The 19,131-nt window shown below is 34.4% G+C and overlaps 1 protein-coding gene across 2 annotated transcripts in view; it reads right to left on the bottom strand.

Moving 5' to 3' along the window:
• Nucleotides 1-19,131, bottom strand: part of SPATA17 (spermatogenesis associated 17) — a 191,923-nt gene that overhangs the window by 160,773 nt on the left and 12,019 nt on the right. For both annotated transcript variants that reach the window (XM_032626523.1, XM_032626480.1), the window contains exons 2-3: nt 5,908-5,997; nt 3,819-3,900 (exon numbers count right to left, since the gene is read on the bottom strand). In XM_032626523.1, the coding sequence (XP_032482414.1) occupies nt 3,819-3,900; nt 5,908-5,997 (172 nt within the window). The remainder of the gene's footprint in view (nt 1-3,818; nt 3,901-5,907; nt 5,998-19,131) is intronic.

Genomic DNA, 19,131 nt, shown 5'->3' on the forward strand with positions numbered 1-19,131 from the left:
CAAAAATTTATGCAGAATAAATTTGGAAATGGTGGTTTAAATAATTACTATAGGACTATGTGTTCTCAGCCCTAAAATCTGAGCTCTGAGAAATTACACTGAGGGTGTATGGGGATGATAAGAGGAGAGGTGTAAGCAGAAAAAGAGAAAAAACAGAGTAAATATTCCACATGCCTGGGAAAGAGCAGGGCGTTAGCTTTTGTAATAAGAAAATACGACACTGGGCATTCTTATTGCTCCTGGGAGGTGGCTAAAACTCTAGGGATAAACTTGGTGGCAGCTGTGGAAGAGACAGGATTCTAAGCACTAGGGAAGATATCAGCTTTGGCAAAAATTCCCTTTCCCTTTATGTGGCCCAGTAGCCATGGAATCCTCCAAGGATGAATCCTGAAGGATCAAACACATACATGAGCTTGGACAATAGACATCTTACGAATGAAGACCCGACAAAAGTAAGAATCTCTGCTATGTTGGCACTACTTAAGTCTCACAGGACTTCTGTATAAACCGGAGAAGGGAAATCTCCAATAATGACTGAGATTGAACTGCCTATCAAACCTATATATAAGGGTTTTGGAATAAAACCAAATTGGGTTTGAACTTTTCTCCACTTATCACTAACAGTGTATCCTTGGGGAAGTAACTATCTCTGAGCCTAAAATTCATCATCTATTAAATGGTGATAGTATTCACAGGACTGGTATAAGACTTTAGTTGGTATATACATTAAGTATACAAAATGCTTAGTACAATATTTCACTTTCACTAGTCAACCAGTAAATGTCAGCTATTTTAATCTCATTCAATAATTATGTACTGAGATCAGATTACGTTATTTATTGAATCCCTATGTGCATTCAATGGCAAAAACAGATAAATAAATAAAACAGACCTGTTCTGAAATACCTTACAGATTAATAGATTTAAAAACCATCAAGAACCAATCTAACTGAGGAAAATCTCCATTTTTAATTGTTTTCAAGAGCCCAAAGATAATTAGATGCAAATCTGGAGAATAACTTGGCGATGATGCTGAGCAATACTCTTTTTGATCAAACCTAGTTGAGACACTAAAGTAACAAACAATTTTCTTGGGTGGCTCATTACTTGAACTTTTAAAGATAGTTTTTCAGCAACTCCAACACCATTAGAACAAATAGAGATTCCAAAGTTAAATATTTTGACAATAGTCACTGAAATGTATACACTTTAATATGTTTGATTAAAAGGAGGTGTCAATTCATAACCATCTGAATGGTGGCTGTGAGCAGAAATAGCAGCAATGAAAGTTAAGTCTTAATGTTCATGGAATGACATATACATAAGTATACTCTCCTGTCTTGTCTACACAAAGATATAGATCTCCAACCACTAATGAATAATAATAAACAACAGGGCTAAAAATGCTCATTACTCCATAGAAAACAGCTTAATTTTTGATCATCCTGTTTAAAGTAATCTGATTCTATTAAAAACTGACTTGAAGGAGCTCCTACTGGCCACATCTAGGAAAATTTTAGCACCAAATCAATTAGTGATAATTTATTATAACCCATTAAATAAAATAGGAATTCATGAGTTAAAACTGATGAAAGAAAGAAAGAAAGAAAAAGAAAGAGAAGGGAAGGAGGAAAGAAAGGAAGGAAGAAAGAGGAAAAAAGGTTCTTTCTTATGCTGAAGTGCTAACAAGTATAAACAGAAGAAATGACAAAATTAGAAAATCACTATTTGACAAATATGATAATAATTGATTCTGGTAAGATCCATCATTAGATGCTAAACCTAGGGTAAAAATTTTTGATGAGGAAGAAGGTATATACCCAGTCTTAAAACATTGCCTCACAATATAAAAATAGCAAGTCTACAGTGTAAGTGTGTTAAATTATCAAATTTAGCGTTAACTGCCACGCAACAAACTGACAGTATATGGTTCCTAACATGATGTATTGAGATGTGTTTCTAGAAAAAAGGCATAACCTCAATCTAACAATGACGAAACATAACCAAACCAAAACTGAGGAAGAATCTGAAAAATAGTCTATATTCTTCAAAAATATCAAGGTCATGAAAAGCAAAGACAGACCAAACATATTAAAGGTGACTAAAGAAAAACAACAGCTAGGTACAACGTGAAATCCTGGTTTTTACCCTGGAAAAGATGTTTTTGCTATAAATGACATTATTGGGAAAATCAGTGAAACGTGAATAGCGTCTAAAGATTAGATAATAGTATCGTACAGATGTCAGTTTCCTGATTCTGATCATTTTAATATGGTTATGTAGAAAATATCCACTGATGAATTGAGAGGAAAGAGGCACCACTTCTGCAACTTTGTCTCAAATAATTAAAAATAACCATAGAAAAAAGACCAAAAATATGTATAGAGGGGTAAAAGAAAATGATAAAGTAAATTTGTTCACTTTAGTGAAGAAATCTGTGTAAAGAATATAGGGGAATTCTTTGTACTATTTTTGCAACTTTTCTGTAAATCTGAAATTATTTCAAAACTTAAAAATTACTTTTTAAGTAGTCTGAAATGTCAATGATGTAAGAGATTTGTGTTCTAGACAAGAAAACTCATGCTAACAATTAACAGAATTAATGAAAGATACTTTAAGTTTGTTGCAGACATGTAAGTGGGCTATTCAGCCAGTTAAATTAAAAGAATAAACTTTTCTTTGGTTTTGGTGGATTTTTAAAATCTTAAGTGACATATTAATTAAGAGGGAACGTATAGTATTAAAATACAAGCTTAATTTGAGAGAATCATGTTATTTAGAGAAGTTATCACTAAAATGGGTTCCCCTGTAGGGACATCAGATCTGCTTTATAAGAGCATCACAGTGATTTTAAACCTAACTGTAAGAGAGATCCAATACTTGTAAAAAGTTTGTGCCAGCATTTTAAAAAAAATACTTTATTTATTTCATTAAATCTAAAGTATTAGGCTCTTCCTCCAAGCAGTCCCTGTATTTTATTAACATGTTTTAAACTTTTCTTGCCAAAGGTGAACTCTTACCATTTAGTTGTCTACTTATTTTTTTTCTTTTCCTTCTCTATATCTTTTAATTTCACTTAGATGCCTCTAATAAAGAATAAATTAAGAACAAATTTAGACTATTATAGTAGAAAATAGTAACAAATCAGAAAATTTGTGAAGTAGGCAAATGATTATAAACCTCCTCATTTTGTATCAAAAATTATTTTTTTCTTAATTTCTGAAATCATTAAACTGAAGTATAAGTTGGCATGTTATCTCATACTTCTGCAAGTCTGTCAGTGGATATAGATGATTGTGTTGTGCTATATTTATTAAGGCAATCTTCAAAAATCCCAAGAGTCAATTATAGGAAATGATAAGTAGCACAGAGAGAAATTATCTTACATTTTTATTTTGTAGAATTAATTTGGGGCACTTCAACCAATGTTTATTGACAGTGCAATGGGCCAGGGATTGGTCTAAATGTTGGTGGACCAAAGATGAACAAGCTACAGTGATTACTCTGAAAGAGCTCACCGTCTAGAAAATAGAGACTCTTCAACAAATAATACATACAAATGCATATGCTGTGAACAGTACTTTAACAAAAATAAAATATCTAGTATAGTTCGGGTATAAAGAAATGAGTCATCAATTCTCCATGGAAAAATCAGCAAAGGCTTCTGAGAAGAATTCTCATTCTAAAAATTAAATCCAATTTTGTTCTCACATAAATATTATCAATAACTTCAAAACTACATGTAAATGTGACTAAAGTGAATTAGTTACAACAAATTTAATAATTCAAGTGCCAACATATATAAATTTTATATTTACCTTCACAATTAGTTGATAATGTTGTCTGCCTAAGTAACCTCTCCATCGTTTCTGAATAATTGTTGCTACTCTGTGTAAGTACCTGGGTGAAAAATATGCTTATTAGTATGCTTTCATTGAAACAATGATATATCTTCAATTTTTGCTTAGAATATTCCTTTTCACAATTCAAGAAATCAAATTCAAAGCCGAGTTTTCATGTACTTTTAAAGACTGTATGAAGGTTCCCCAAAAACCTAAAAATATGACCTAACTAAAAAAACTAAAAACTACTATACGATCCAGCAATCCATTCCTGGGTATATATATCCAAATAAAACAAAAACATTAATTTGAAAAGATACATGTACCCTAATATCCAATAGCAGCATTCTTTATAATTACCAAGATATGGAAGCAGCCTATATGTCCATCAACAGATGAATGGATAAAGAAGATATTTTTATATATACATATATATACACACACACATATATATATGTATATATGTATGTACACACACACATACACACACACACACACACACAATGGAATACTGCTCAGCTACAAAAAAGAATGAAATTTTGCCATTTTCAACAACACGGGGTATTATGCCTAGGGAAATTAGTCAGACAGAGAAAACCAAATACTATACGTTATCACTTATATGTGGCATCTAAAAAATAAAACAAACTAGTGAATATAACAAAAAAGAAGCAGACGCGCAGATATAGAGAATGAACTAGTAGTTACCAGTGGGGTGATGGAAGAGGAAGGGAATAGATAGAGGTAGGGTATTAAGAGATACTACTCTGTAAAAAATAAATAAGCTAAAAGGATATATTGTACAGCACAGGGAATATAGCCAATGTTTTGTAACTATAAATGTAATATAATCTATAAAAATTTTGAATCGCTATTAATATGAAACTAATATTGTAAATTACTTCAATAAAAATAAATAAGTCAAGAGAAAATTAAAAAGAAAGAAGAGGGCTTCCCTGGTGGCGCAGTGGTTGGGAGTCCGCCTGCCGATGCAGGGGACGCAGGTTTGCGCCCCAGTCCGGGAGGATCCCACGTGCCACGGAGCGGCTGGGCCTGTGAGCCACGGCCGCTGAGCCTGCGCGTCCGGAGCTTGTGCTCCGCAGCGGGAGAGGCCACAGCAGTGAGAGACCCGCGTACCGCAAAAAAAAAAAAAAAAAAAAAAAGAAAGAAGAATGCAATGAAATATTGAAATATATTTTTTAAAAGACTATGTAAAACAGGTCATAGTGACATGTTAAGAAATAAGCCAGGCACTATTGATATGAATCGCTATAAGTACCTTGAAATAATTTGTGAGGTCAAGAAACACTTCCCTTTTTCATTCTCATATTACTCAGTCTATCTTAGCTAAAGTCATTTTAGTCTGCTGAATTAAAAAATACTCTCTGCTCCCATGTTCCTATTTGGTATAGTGGCCAAATGAGAACCGTCATCTTCATGCTTTTATTTGCATGTCTGGCTCCTACTAGTAAATATAAGGAATTATACAGTATAACCCCTAGCTGACCATCTGAGTTAATTACGGATTAGTCATATTCTTCCAGGGCAATATTTTTCAGAATTGATGAGAAACTGAGGGAAATTTGAGCACTGAAGAAAAAGTGGAAACAGTTAAGATAGGGATCAACTGCAGTCTCTGTAATCAGAATGACATCATTTTGGTGTCATTTGTCTTTATTTACCAACACGTTGGAGAGGACTGGAATAGCTTCTTTTTGTTTTGTTTTGTTTTTCTTCCTTACCAGTCAATAAGTTCATTGCTATAAAAATACAAGTCCAATAATTTGTCACATCCTATGGAACTTGAAGAAAATAGTCTGATCAAGTATATTTATGACATTGAGAATTTTTAAAAGAGATATGGTCAACATCATTTAGTTTCTTTATATGTGAGAAAATATGTGACCAAAAAGAGTTATGTCTTTAAAGGACATCATATAATTTATTAACTTCATTACAAGTAAAATAAAAAATTATTTGCAATAAGAACCACATTAATAAATTACATTTTCTAAGGAGTATATTTTTATGATATATCTGAGGTTCCATGACAAAATCAATATACCTGATATATGCTCGAACTTGACATCCTCGAAACCAGCTCTGGATTTTAACTGCTGCATCATTCTCCTTTTTTCGAAATACATCTACAACGCTAAAAAGAAATTTTTTAAAGCATTTCATTAGTGACTAATATAATTCTAAAGCAAATCAACCTGTTAAACTTAATTTTTAATTTCTTTGAAAATGATAATAATTCAAATGCCATTTTAAATAAAATTAAAATACTAAAGTAACTATTCCAGAAATTATAAGCTATGTTTCAAAAATTAACCTTTCTCTAAGAGGCCATGTGCTTTCAACAGCTTTACTTTTTTAAAATTTTATAATCACCTATTTGCAACTAATTAATTCACCAGTGGTTTTTATAAGGAAATTTAAAAAGCAATGTGCTATTTTGTCATCATTTTAAAAACATAATTATTTGAATTTACTGTTTAAATGCCACTACACATATTATGAAAGATTAAAATCACTGCATATTTCACTTACTATATCAGTTAAATGAATTGCCTCTAAGTAAAATGCATCCATCATTTTACCTGTTCTAGATAGAGTTCTTAGAACATGTATTTCAGTTAAAGGAGGCAGGGGCCAGGGCCATAGGCCTTATAAAGAGATAAGAAATTCAGTCTTTAGATTTTACTGACTTATAGGAAGAAAAGGTTTAGTCAGGACAGATCTCCATCTTAATTTTTTCAGTCATTACAATTCTCCCTCTCCATCCCCATCTGATAAAGTCATGTTGCTTAGGGCAATTACTGTAGACCACAGAGTAATTTCTCTCCTAGAAGGCTGGCTGGCATTTAGCACTTCATGTTTGCTGAATGAATAAAGAATTGCTAGTCACTTATTTTTTACTTTTTAAAAACTTCTCTCAAGAATTGTGTTTTCTTAGGCTATTTTTTGTTTTCATTGTACGTTAAATATATAGATTTCATTAAATTTATATAATTAGAACAAAAATAGAATGGGAAAAATATTTCAAACACTATTATGAAGTTGGCTGAGAAAGCAAACAGGATTAGCAATTAAACTGTCAGTGACAAATAGTTAAAGAAGTAAATAGACAGATTATCTACTAGATAAGCAGGAAAGAGAGTCAGTTACCTAGAAAGCCTGACTGAAAAGGACCTACAAAAGCAGAGAGAGGAACAAAAATTATGCATCAAGTCAGTGACCCAGATGTGAAAAAGAGTAGTGGTGAGAAATCGCACAGATCAGTAAGGTTGCATAAAGGGCAGCAGAAGTGAAGAACAAACTGTAAAAACTACACAAGAGAATTGTCACTCACTTTACCAGATAATGGAAGGCACCATGATAAGATTATCGTATGATGCAATAAAATTAGCTGGAAATAACTGTGGGAGGACACACTAGACAATTAGAAGAAAAGAAAGTTTCGTTATTGCTGTATGTTTGCCCTTCAGGTACAAAATAATAGCAGAAACATGTATAAACCGTATTCTTGGCTCAAATTATTAGACTGCACGTGGGAGAGACAACAGCTTAAAGTCCCTTCCTCCATGGAGCCTTCCATGAGGCCTTTCCATTACACACGCTCATAGCTCTTCATAACATTTAACACAATCATATGTAATTGTTTAATGAGGGTCTTTCCACTAAACTTTAAGATGCAAAAGGCAGTCATCTTGTCTATTTTGTCCCACATGACTCTCTCAGTGGGTCCAGAGAGATAATGGATGTTATGCCTAACACTCAACCTTTGTCCTCCCAGAGCTGCTTCCTCTGGGGGACTGCATGTCACCTGCCACATTTTATCTCTGTGAAGAATGCCATTTGCAAGCTCCCTCACTACACCTTTCACTGCATGGACATCTCTCCCCATTTTAGGATGACAGAGTTGTTGAGAACCCAACAGGAACCCCCATGCTCTTAGTAACTTGAGTCCTGGGGTGATTATGGGTAATAGACAGGCAGATCTCTGAATGAACCTGTTGAAAGAAGTAGAGAAAAGAATAATAATATCTTAAACAAATTAATACGTTATGTGCTAGCACTGTTCCTAGCATTTACATACCACTAAGTTAACTCACATATAATCCTTTCACATCTCGATGAAGTAAATAAATATGCCCATTTGACAGCAGAAGATACTGAGGCAGAGGGAAGTGTAGCTATATGCCCAAGGTCACACATTGGTGGGTGTCAGAGCGGAGATTTGATTCTAGGTAGTCTAGCTCTCAAGGCTGCATTCCTAACCATCACTTCCCCCGAAGAGGAAGAGGAAGGATGAGAACAGAAGGGAGGGAAGTAAAAGGGAAGAAAAAGCAAGGTAAAAAGGGCAAGAGGAAAAATGCACGTAAGCCATTTCCAAATATAATATTGAAATTGTGTGGCATAAAATAGCACCAATCTCCTAATAACAATAAATAAAGATGAAGATGTGGAAAAACATCAACATCTATAGCAAAAAACAAAAATTTCTCACTATACCGAGTACTGTGAGAATGCAGTACAATAGGCACTCGTGTATATGGCCAGAAGGAAACAATTTGGTCTTTGAACACATACAGAAAACCTTCATTTATAAGAGTTTCAAAAGTCACACAACTTCAGGAATGTTCATTAGAAGTGCATACACATACACATGGTAGTAAAACTATAATGGGAATGATAAAACACAAATTTCAGGACAGACGTGCAGTAAATTTCTAAGATCTGTCATGTCTTCATCAACTAGGAATGCCATAAACGGGAAAACCAAAGACTTTGTGCTGTGGTCACTATATTTGAGGGAAAGAAAAGAAACTTTGAAAAAATTAAACAACCCAGTTGAAAAGCAGCAAAACACAGGCAATTTACAGAAAAGAAAATACAAGCAATTTACATTTCTAAAAGCCTCTGACCTGGGTTCTGGTATATTTGCACTTTTGAGATCTATAGCAAACCATCTTGTGAGTGCCGATGTGTATTTCAGGAAAAATGACACTGAAACAAACAAGGTCCTTAAAATTTCAGAAAACAAGGCCCTTTAGTCAAGAAGCTTAAGTTAGGGATTGATGAATGGTTACCAATGTTAAATTTTACTGTCAAATGTCATCACTGTTCCAAAAAAGGTAAGCACATTTAGAATTTCGTTCTGAACAGTTAACTGATAGATGTTACTTCCACAAAAGATGTGAATTTGCTGCTTCTGCAAGGCAATGTGAAAGAGGAAGTATTACCATTATGTATTCAATACATTTATTTATGGGATTTTGGTACAATGTACATTGAAAAACATGTGAAATACTGAAGAAACTAACAAATAGCATTAAAGTGTCTTTAATAAAAGATCTTTTATAAAATGTTGTTTTAAAAAAGCACCAAAAGACACTCAAGATGAGTCAGGAATTTTTTAATGATGTATCATTGTACTATTAAAGTAACAGAAACAACCTAAATAAGCAAGAGATGGACTACAGTACATCCATAAAATGGAAAACTATTTTGTCCGTACAAAAAATTAAGGGGATCAATGTCTTCACATAGACAAAACATGTTGTAATGGGAAAAAAAAGGAAGATACAGTACAATACATGATCCCATATTTATAAAAAACAATTTTAACTACATGAGTATGTGAATATAGGCACAGAAAAAGTCTTGCTTTGTACAAATAAGGTTATTAAAAGTGGTTGCCTTTAGGAAATAAAATTTGAAAGGAGAAATTTACTTTATTAACTTCTGAATTTGGCAAATTATTTTATAAGAGCTGTGTAATACGTTGTAATTAATTTTTTTTTTAATTTGTAATGAATAAACTAACACAATCCCTTAGAAAAACAGAAACACATTTTCAAGTTTAAGGGAAATATTAGACTTATCTAGGCATTAAACCCTAAGGAATTTGACCATTTAATATAACATGAACTATGGCCTAACCTAGTTAAAATATTAGGATAGTGGCCAGCACTTTTGCTTTGCGGAAAGACCTTAGCTCAAATTCTAACTGTGTCACTTACTGGTTGGATTACCTTAAGCAAGTTTTTTAATCCAAAATTCAGTTTCTTCTGTAAAATTTCAACAACAGTGTATCATGGGTATGTTTGTTGGCATATCACAAAGAAGCTGGAAGACTGGTAAGTAATATGTTTTCAATAAATGATAATGATAATTACTACATTTTTACATAATAATGGGCATCTATGTAGATTGCAGGAAGAAAACAATACCAGTCTGTCAACATCTTATTCATTAATTCAAAAAGATTTATTATATGTAAACTATGTGTTAGGATGGCATTTAATTATTATTGAATAAATCTGACATGTAACATTTTGTTAAGCTTAAGGTATACAGCTTATTACATAGATACATTTACATATTGTAATATGATTGACAATATAGTGATATTTATCATATTACATAATTATAATACAATATTATTGTCTATATTTATTATATGAATTAGATCTCTATGGCTTATTTACTACTCATTACACATTTGTACCCTTAAACACCATCATTCTTAGCTACCCCCCTCCTCTGGTAACCACCATTTACTCTGTTTTTTATGGGTTTAATTTTTTCAGATTCCACATATAAATGATCTAATATAGCACTTGTCTTTCTGTCTGACTTACCTCACTTAGCATAATGTACTCAAGGTCCATCCATGTTGTCACAAATGGGAAGATATCTTCCTTTCTTACAGCTGAATAATATTCCATTATGCATATGTACCACATCTTTTTTACCCATTCATCCATTTATGGGCATTTGGGTTGTTTTCAAATCTTGGCTATCATAAATAATGCTGCAGTAAATGTGGAGTGCATATATCTTGTCAAAATCCTGTAGTCATTTCTTTTGGGTATATACCCAAAAGTGGAATAGCTGGATCATATGGTAGATCTATTTTTAATTTTTTGAGGAATCTTCACATTGTTTGCCATACTGGTTGGACTAATTTACATTCACCAACAACATACAGAGGTTCTCTTTTCACTACATCCTTGACAGAACCTGTTGTCTCTTGTCTTCTTGATGACAGCCATTTTAACAGATGGGAGATGATATCTCATGGTGGTTTTTGTTTGCATTTCCCTTATGATTAGTCATGTTGAGCATCTTTTCAATATAGTCCTTGTACCCCAGGGATAAATCCCACTTGGACATAGTGTCTAATCCTTTCAATGTGTTCTTGAATTCAGTTTACTAATATTTTGATGAGAATTTTTCCATCTATGTTCATGAGGGATATTGGTCTACAGTTTTCCTTTCTTGTATCCTTATCTAGTCTTGGTATCAAAATAATGCTGGGCTTTGTGGAATGAGTTTGGAAGTGATCCTCAACATTTTGGAAAAATTTGAGGAGGACTGGTGTTCATACTTCTTTAAATGTTAGGTAGAATTCTCAAGTGAAACCATCTGGTCCTGGAATTTTCTGTGTTAGAAGTTTTAAAATTACCAATTCAATCTCTTTACTTGTCATTTTCTGTCCATATTTGCTATTTTTTTCTGATTTAATCTTGGCAAGTTGTTAGCTTCTAGAAATGTATCCATTTCTTCTACGTTATATAATTTTTTGGCATAGAATTGTTCAACAGTAGTCTCTTGATTCTATGTAGTTCTGTAGCATCAGTTGTAGTATCTCCTCTTTCATTTCTAATTTTATTTATTTGAGTCGTCTTTTTGTCTTAGGCTAGCCAAAGGTTTTTCAATTTTGCTTATCTTTTCGAAGAACCAGCTCTTAGTTTTGTTGATCCTTTCTATGCTTTTGTGGTCTCTATTTCATTTATTTCCATTCTGATCCTTGTTATTTCCTTCTTTCTGCTAACTTTGAGCTTAATTTGTTCTTCTTCTAGTTCCTTGAGGAGTAAAGTTAGGTTGTTCACTTGAGATGCAATTTCTTAATAAATATATTTATTGCTGTAAACTTTCCTCTCAGAACTGCTTTTGCTGCATCCTGCAATATTTGATATGTGTTATTTTCATTTGTTGAGACAACTTTTTATTTCCCTTTGATTTCTCTTTTGATCCAATGGTTGTCTAGAAATGTGATGTTTTCACATATTTGTAGACCTTCTCACTTTTCCCTTATTGATTTCTAGCTTCACACGATTGTTGTCAAAGAAAATAGATGATATGATTTCAATCTTTTAAATTTGCTAAGATGTTTTTTTGTGGCCTATCATACAATCTGTTCTGGAGAATGTTCTATGTGTACTTGAGAAGAATGTGCATTCTACTGCTGTTGGATGGAATGTTCTGTATATGTCTCATAAATTCTTTCCTTATAAAGTGTTGTTCAATTCCAACGTTGCCTTGTTGATTTTCTGTCTGGACAATCTATCCATTACTAATAGTGGAGTATTAAATGCTCTTACATTTTTAGTGTTATTGTCTATTGTATTGCCTTTCTGAGTTTTCTTGCAGCTCACTGAATTCCCTCACAACACCTGTTTTATATTCTTTATTATTTAGATTGCAATATTCCATGTCTTTGGGTTTGACTGCTGGAAAATTGTCATTTTCTTTTTGTACTACCATATTACCACGACTGTTCATGGTGTCTGATGAAAAGTACCTCTGTTGCTTTTTTTTTTTTTTTTGGCTGTATTTGAAGTAGCAAATGCCTTTCTTATTTGGTAAGGCTTAATTTACTTTGATTCTAACAATTCTACAGATTTATAATTAGGAGTCTTCCTTTTGTTTTCCAGAAGGTGGCGCTACAAATACAGGTTTTGTGTTCCTCTTCCTGGAGCTGACTTGCCCCTAAGGTTGGGAGCACACACACAAAAATAAAGCAAAGGTGGTGGCAAAGCCTGGAGAGGTGTGTACTTACTACTTGGGACTTTGAGTGTGTCTACAGCTTGGTAGAAAGGTTCTTAATTGGGGTGGGGGTGAGGGGCGGGGGTGTCCCAGATGTCCATGGGCAGTCCTGTTGCCTCCTGGGGCAGACAGAACATGACTTCCTTTAGTTCTTGTGGTCTGCCTACTTCCCTGTCCTTCATCTCCCTCAGTCACTGAGTGTCTCAGAGAGAGCAACTGGTCCCTCGAGTTGCAACACGTGTGGCTGGGCAGACCCTCACTCACCGCCTTCATCCTCCACCTCCTCTTCCAGAAAGGTTGTGCCGGCTCACTGACAGGCTGGCTTCTGCCTTCTCTGCCATCACTCTTCTGCTGCCACCATATCTGACGCCACTTCCCTTGTTCTGCTGCCTCCTCTGCCATCTAATCCATCCACTTTCAAGTGCACAAATGGATGGATATCCCAGGTGTCCTCGTATGCTGTACAGAGGTGCTTTCTTTCTTTCTTTCTCTTTCTTTCTTTCTTCCTTTCTTTCTTTCTTTTTTTTCTGGTTATGGATGTCTGATTAGTTTTAAATCAAAGTGGAGAGAAAAAAGGAACAACTTATGCTGCCACGATGCTACCGTCACTTTTAGCATGCCATTTAAGCCCAAGATGTATATGTGACATATTCTGTGCTCTCAAGCTTACAAACTATTGGGTGGGCCAAAATGTGCCTTCAGTTTTTTAAGTAAAAATAAAAGACACCTTTTTCATTTTCACCAAGAACTTTACTGAACAACGTAGTCACCCTTTTGTTCCACTACCTTCTGCCATTTTTCAGGCAACTTCATAATTCCATCTTCCCAAAACTTTTTATCTTTTTGAGCAAAGAACTGTTCCAGGTGCCTTTTAGAGTCTTCCAGGGAATTGAAATTTTTTCCATTAAGAGAATTTTGTAAAGACCAAAATAAATGGAAATCCGAAGGTGCAATGTCTGGTAAATATGGTGGATGAGTCAGAACTTCCCAGCCAAGCTGTAACAGTTTTTGCCTGGTCATCAAAGAAACATGTGGTCTTACGTTATCCTAATGGAAGATTATGTGTTTTCTGTCGACTCATTCTGGAAGCTTTTCGTCGAGTGCCGCTCTCAGTTTGTCTAACTGGGAGCAGTACTTGTTGGAATTAATCGTTTGGTTTTCTGGAAGGAGCTCATAATAGAGGACTCCCTTCTAATCCCATCATATACACCACAACCCCATCTTTGGATGAAGACCAGCCTTTGGTGTGGTTGGTGGTGGTGGTTCATTTTGCTTGCCCCACAATCTCTTCCATTCCACAGTATTGTGTCCACTTTTCATCACCCGTCACAAATTGTTTTAAAAACGGAACGTTTTCAGTAAAGAATCACGTGCGGAAATATGGTCAAGAAGGTTTTTTCACTTAACTTATGTGGAACCCAAACATCAAAGCGATTCACACAACCAAGCTGGTGCAAAAGATTTTCAACGCTTGATTTGGATATTTTGAGTATGTTGACTATCTGCTGTGTGACATAACATTGATTGTTCTCAATTATTGTTTCAATTTGATCACTATCAACTTCAACTGTCCTACCTGACTGTGGAGCATCGTCCAGCGAGAAATCTCCAGCACGAAACTTTGCAAACCACTTTTGACACATTCGATCAGTCACAGCACCTTCTGCACAAATCTTTTTTTGCGTTTCAGTTGCATTTTACCTTTCTTGAAATAATAAAGCATAATATACTGAAAATGTTGCTTTTTTTCTTCCATCTTCAATATTAAAATGGCTGCACAAAAATTCACCAATTTTGATGTTTTTTTAAATGCATGCTGATATGACAGCTGTCACATACAATCTAACAGAATTGTTTCAAATGAAGTTAAAGACAACTAAGCGCTACTACAGCCATCTTATGGAAAAAATGAAAGAACCTTTTGGCCCACCCAATAATAGAACTGAAAAATAATAGCAACAGTAAATAAAATTATGCGAAAAGTGAAATACTGTATGAGAAAAGTAAAATACCATGTCAGAAGGAAAGATCTGGAAAATTCAGAAGTAGAAAAGTTTTTTTCCATTTGTTTTTTTAGGAAATAATGAGTAGGGAAAGATGGGAGCCAAAGGAAGCATTTTGAGTAGGCTCTCAGACGATGGGCAACTCTCCTGATCTGTATATCTAAAACATCTTAACGCCTGTGCCGAGATATTCCTCAGGCACTTCAAATTCAACATATCTAAAATAACTCCTCTCATCCCTCCTCCACACACACCCATCCTCTATTCTCTCTTAGAACAGCTCTTTTCTGCAAGCCATTTCTCATGAAAGACAATATGATTCACCCAACTGCTCAAATCAAAAACTGTAAAACCAATTCTTTGCATTAGTTCATGTGTTCATATTTTTAAGATTAGTTACTTGCAAAAGCATTGTTTCCTAGACACTAGTCTTTTATTCTACTCTATCCTTCAAGCTATTGTTTGAATGGTCTTTCTAAAACATGAATCTAATCAAGTCCATTTTTTTCTAAAATCCTTTCATGGCAACCCCACAAAACACCCCAAGTCTTCTGAATGAAGTCTAAAGCCTTGAGATTTCAAAGTCCTCCCAGCTCAGGCTCAGACTTAATCTCCCATGTCTTCTTTTACCATTTCAATCCTATGATAGAGCCGTTCTACCCTTACAGTTCACAGAACAGGCCCTGTGCTCTCTTGCCCTCAAACTATCACAAAACTACGCCCTCTTCTTGAACTGACTTTTGCAACTTCCAGAGAGATGTATCTTTAGAGTACCCTGGAATTTCTTCTATATACTAATTATAACATTTATCTTCTTGAGAGGCTCACCTTTTATTCATATCTGTATCCCAACATGTACTAAAGTATCTGATACATAGGAGGAGCTAAACTAATGTTCGTGGAAGGATGGAAGAAAGAAAGAAAAGAAGGAAGAAAGGAAGAAAAAAAGGAAGATATGATAAGTAATAGCTGAAGCCAAGGCAGAAGGTAAAGTTCTTAACGGTTCTCAGAATTTTGTGTATAATATTAAGGGATATTAGACTCCCTCAATATCACATTGTGGCACTGGCACCACACATCTCCAAAGTTTAACAGACTCTGGGTCAAAAAAATTTATAGTGAAAGGTGTTAAATAAGGGGAAAAAAAAACAAAAAACAAGGCCCAAGTATAAGAGACAAGTATTTTGCAGTTCATTAGACGTTAATGGAAAGGCATCAGGAAAGGGAGATCATGATTAAACAGTGTCAAATGCCATGAAAAAGTCATGAAAACAAGGCCACTGTTTCAAGGGGTTACAGGGTTAGAAGGAATCTTTCATTTTTCTTTTAACATTTTATCCTAGCCAATAATAAGATATTCTAGTGCAGGATATAAAATGTCACTTAGGGCAAAAATAGAAAAGATAAAGCAACGCGATGTCTAGTAGAGCAGGCAATTCAAAGAAGATAGAGTATAAAGAAGATAAGGAAAGAAACATTTATTGAAAGAGGTTGATGTAAAGTCAAATTCATGATAATGAGATAAAATGGTTTCTCATGGTTATTTAACCCTTTTTATCATTAACATTTAATATAACTATAGTAGACCTGTTTTTCAGTTTTAAATATACAGTTGACCCTTGAATAATGTGGGTGTTACGGGATTTTTACAGTCAAAAATCCATGTATAATTTTACAGTCAACCCCCATATCTGCAGTTCCACATCCATGGATTCAACCAACTGGGGATTGTGTAGCACTGCAGAATGTATTTGTTGAAAACAATCTGAGTATAAGTGGACTCAGCCAGTTCAAACCCATGTTGTTCAAGGGTCAACTATGCTCTATTTAAATTACTGAAAACATTCTTCTGTCCTTCACCAGGAGCAATCAACAACTGACTATCTTTGCAAAGGAGGGAGAAAAAATACAGAGTATACAGATATGCCTACTACTTCTTTTCAACTAGCGTATTAGTTTGAACTTATGCCTTACTTATAATTGTCATAAGAAATACAGAAGATAAGCAATCAAATTACCTGTCCTGAGTTTATGTTTCTTTTAACTCTCCTGGTAATAATGCTAACATATAATACCTAGTCAAAAGGAAGATGAAATAATTTCTTTTTGGAGTTATTAAAAATCTCTGGGATTTTTTAACAGTTATATAAATAAAAGCATACTATGACACTAGTAAGAACCATACATTAAATTAAAGGGACATACTTTAAAATAACTAGTAGTTAACTAGAACTGCTAAGTTTTAAGTTATGTGCTGAAATTTGACATCTATAAACATTTTTCTGTTGCCATTTTTTTAACTGCTTAAAAATGAAATTACAGATACTTGGGTTGCCACTGGGATGCTGCATACTCATACAATATGTCATGAACTGCTAGACATTTTATGTTTAAAATGAAAAATGTGGGTAACACTTTATTTTAATGATATATTAATTAGTTCCAAATTACAATGAAAATCCTATAGCAGTGAATAAAACATGACATCTACATGAATTTAAAATAAATTTATTATGATCAGCATTAACACAATGAATCCTAAGTGAATTAATAATGATGAAAGACCAAAAGTATTACCAGGAATGTAATAAAACATCAAGAAAAAGCTGGAAGTTTCTAGTCATTTCATCATCAGTTAGAAGTATTATAACAGTATGTGCACATATGTAATTAGTGGCCAGAAAATAACTGACCATAAATAAAAATGAAAAAATGTGTGGTTAAGTATTTTTCCAGTAATATGCAAAAAATATGCATTTTACACATCAAAATACTATGCTTAGTCTGACCTTAGCTACTAAATAAATACTAGATTAAAAACCCAATACGCTTTCCTTTTCATTATCATATAACTTGTAGCTATTTTAGACACTAGGAATAAAATTCCGATAGTAGCTGTCCTGTGTTATAAGACATATTGATGTGTAAAATGATTACTTTTTTCCATATCATTTCACTATTAGGTCTTAAAGGATTTCAAGCTCCTTAAAGGCAGGAATTATGCTTATTTTCTACTTTGGGCTCTGATCATCACCCATGTTACTAATAAGAGGTCAATAACTACTTGATGATGAGAAATACGACATTTTAGAAGGTAGAAGCCATGCTTTGTTTTTCATTAATAGCTCTCATTATTATTACTTCACAGTTCAATGAATCATGGGTTGCCAATACATAAGCATTAGATCATCAAGTAGGGATTATCATAGTTTGTCATGTAGATTTATACTGTTACTGTACTTTTAAAATATTTCCTATTTGCTTTTCTTCATCTTCCTTCTCACTTCTCTTCACTTCATTTCCTGAACAAGTAAGTCCTAAAGAAATCAGCAGTGGGCAAGAAAAGCAAAGATCTGTGCTGCGGGTGGGAGGATGGCGAGGACCCCATGGCTCAGCATGGGGTATAACGGCCTGTGCGGGGTAAGGTGGGCATCCACATGGCGGGGGGGAGACCCCTGGGGTAGGTTGTCCCAGTCTGAGTAAGGAGAGTATTCCCATGGAGAGGCCTGGCTTTAGGGTGTTGAGGAAAGGTAAAGGAAAGGTACACATGGGAGGGCAGCCAGACAGGGAATCAGAGCCCAAGAGTGATGAAAAGAGTACCCAAGTTGGCTGGGAGGTGATAGTTCAGCACAGAGAGGAAGACCTCACACAGGGTGGAAAGTGGTATACCTAAAAGAAAAAGCAGCTGTGGTGACAGGAGTTTGATTACATACAGAGGGATTGGCCAAATAAGTGAATATATTAAAAATAAAAGAAAAGGGAAAATAACTAGAATGAACTCTGTAGTGCTGGATTTGAAATAGAGTTGTCAATGTAAACTCATGGATTTCAACATCTACATGGACGGATGAATGGATAGATACATAGATAAAGTATAGATGTAAACTCTGTGCAAATGCATATATACACATATTTCCTAGCTCTGTCCACTTGAGAGGGCTTGAGAACAGCAACACCCAATGGTACAGGCATCTACTAAAAGAAACAAGAGGTCCTTGAAGAAATGGATAACTCCAGGGCTGGGGCAGAAAGAGTAAAAGCTTAGCCTCAACTTTTTTGTGTCAGAAAGCAGGAGAGTATTACCATGATCAGGATACAGAAGGAAGCTTTTAGTGGCTTCCATTAGACAAATCTGGGACAATGTTAGCATGAAGATAAATAAGAGCAATGGATTTTAACCCATTGACTAAAATAGGAACATATGAGTCCATAACGATATAAATAAAATATTTAAATAAATTGAAAATTAGAAGAGGGACAACTTCAAACGACTTGCTTTTAAAAAACACCTGTTAGATACAAAGGAAAAAAGAACATCATAGTGAAGAAGCCTAGCAGACATAACCTTAATGACATTATCCAAATGAACCCCACCAGTAACTGGACAAATCAAAATCATGCAGTACCTGGTAGATGTATTGAAAAGATCAGAGCATTACTTCTGT

Source organism: Phocoena sinus, chromosome 1 (assembly GCF_008692025.1).
Source record: "Phocoena sinus isolate mPhoSin1 chromosome 1, mPhoSin1.pri, whole genome shotgun sequence".
NCBI lineage: Eukaryota > Metazoa > Chordata > Mammalia > Artiodactyla > Phocoenidae > Phocoena > Phocoena sinus.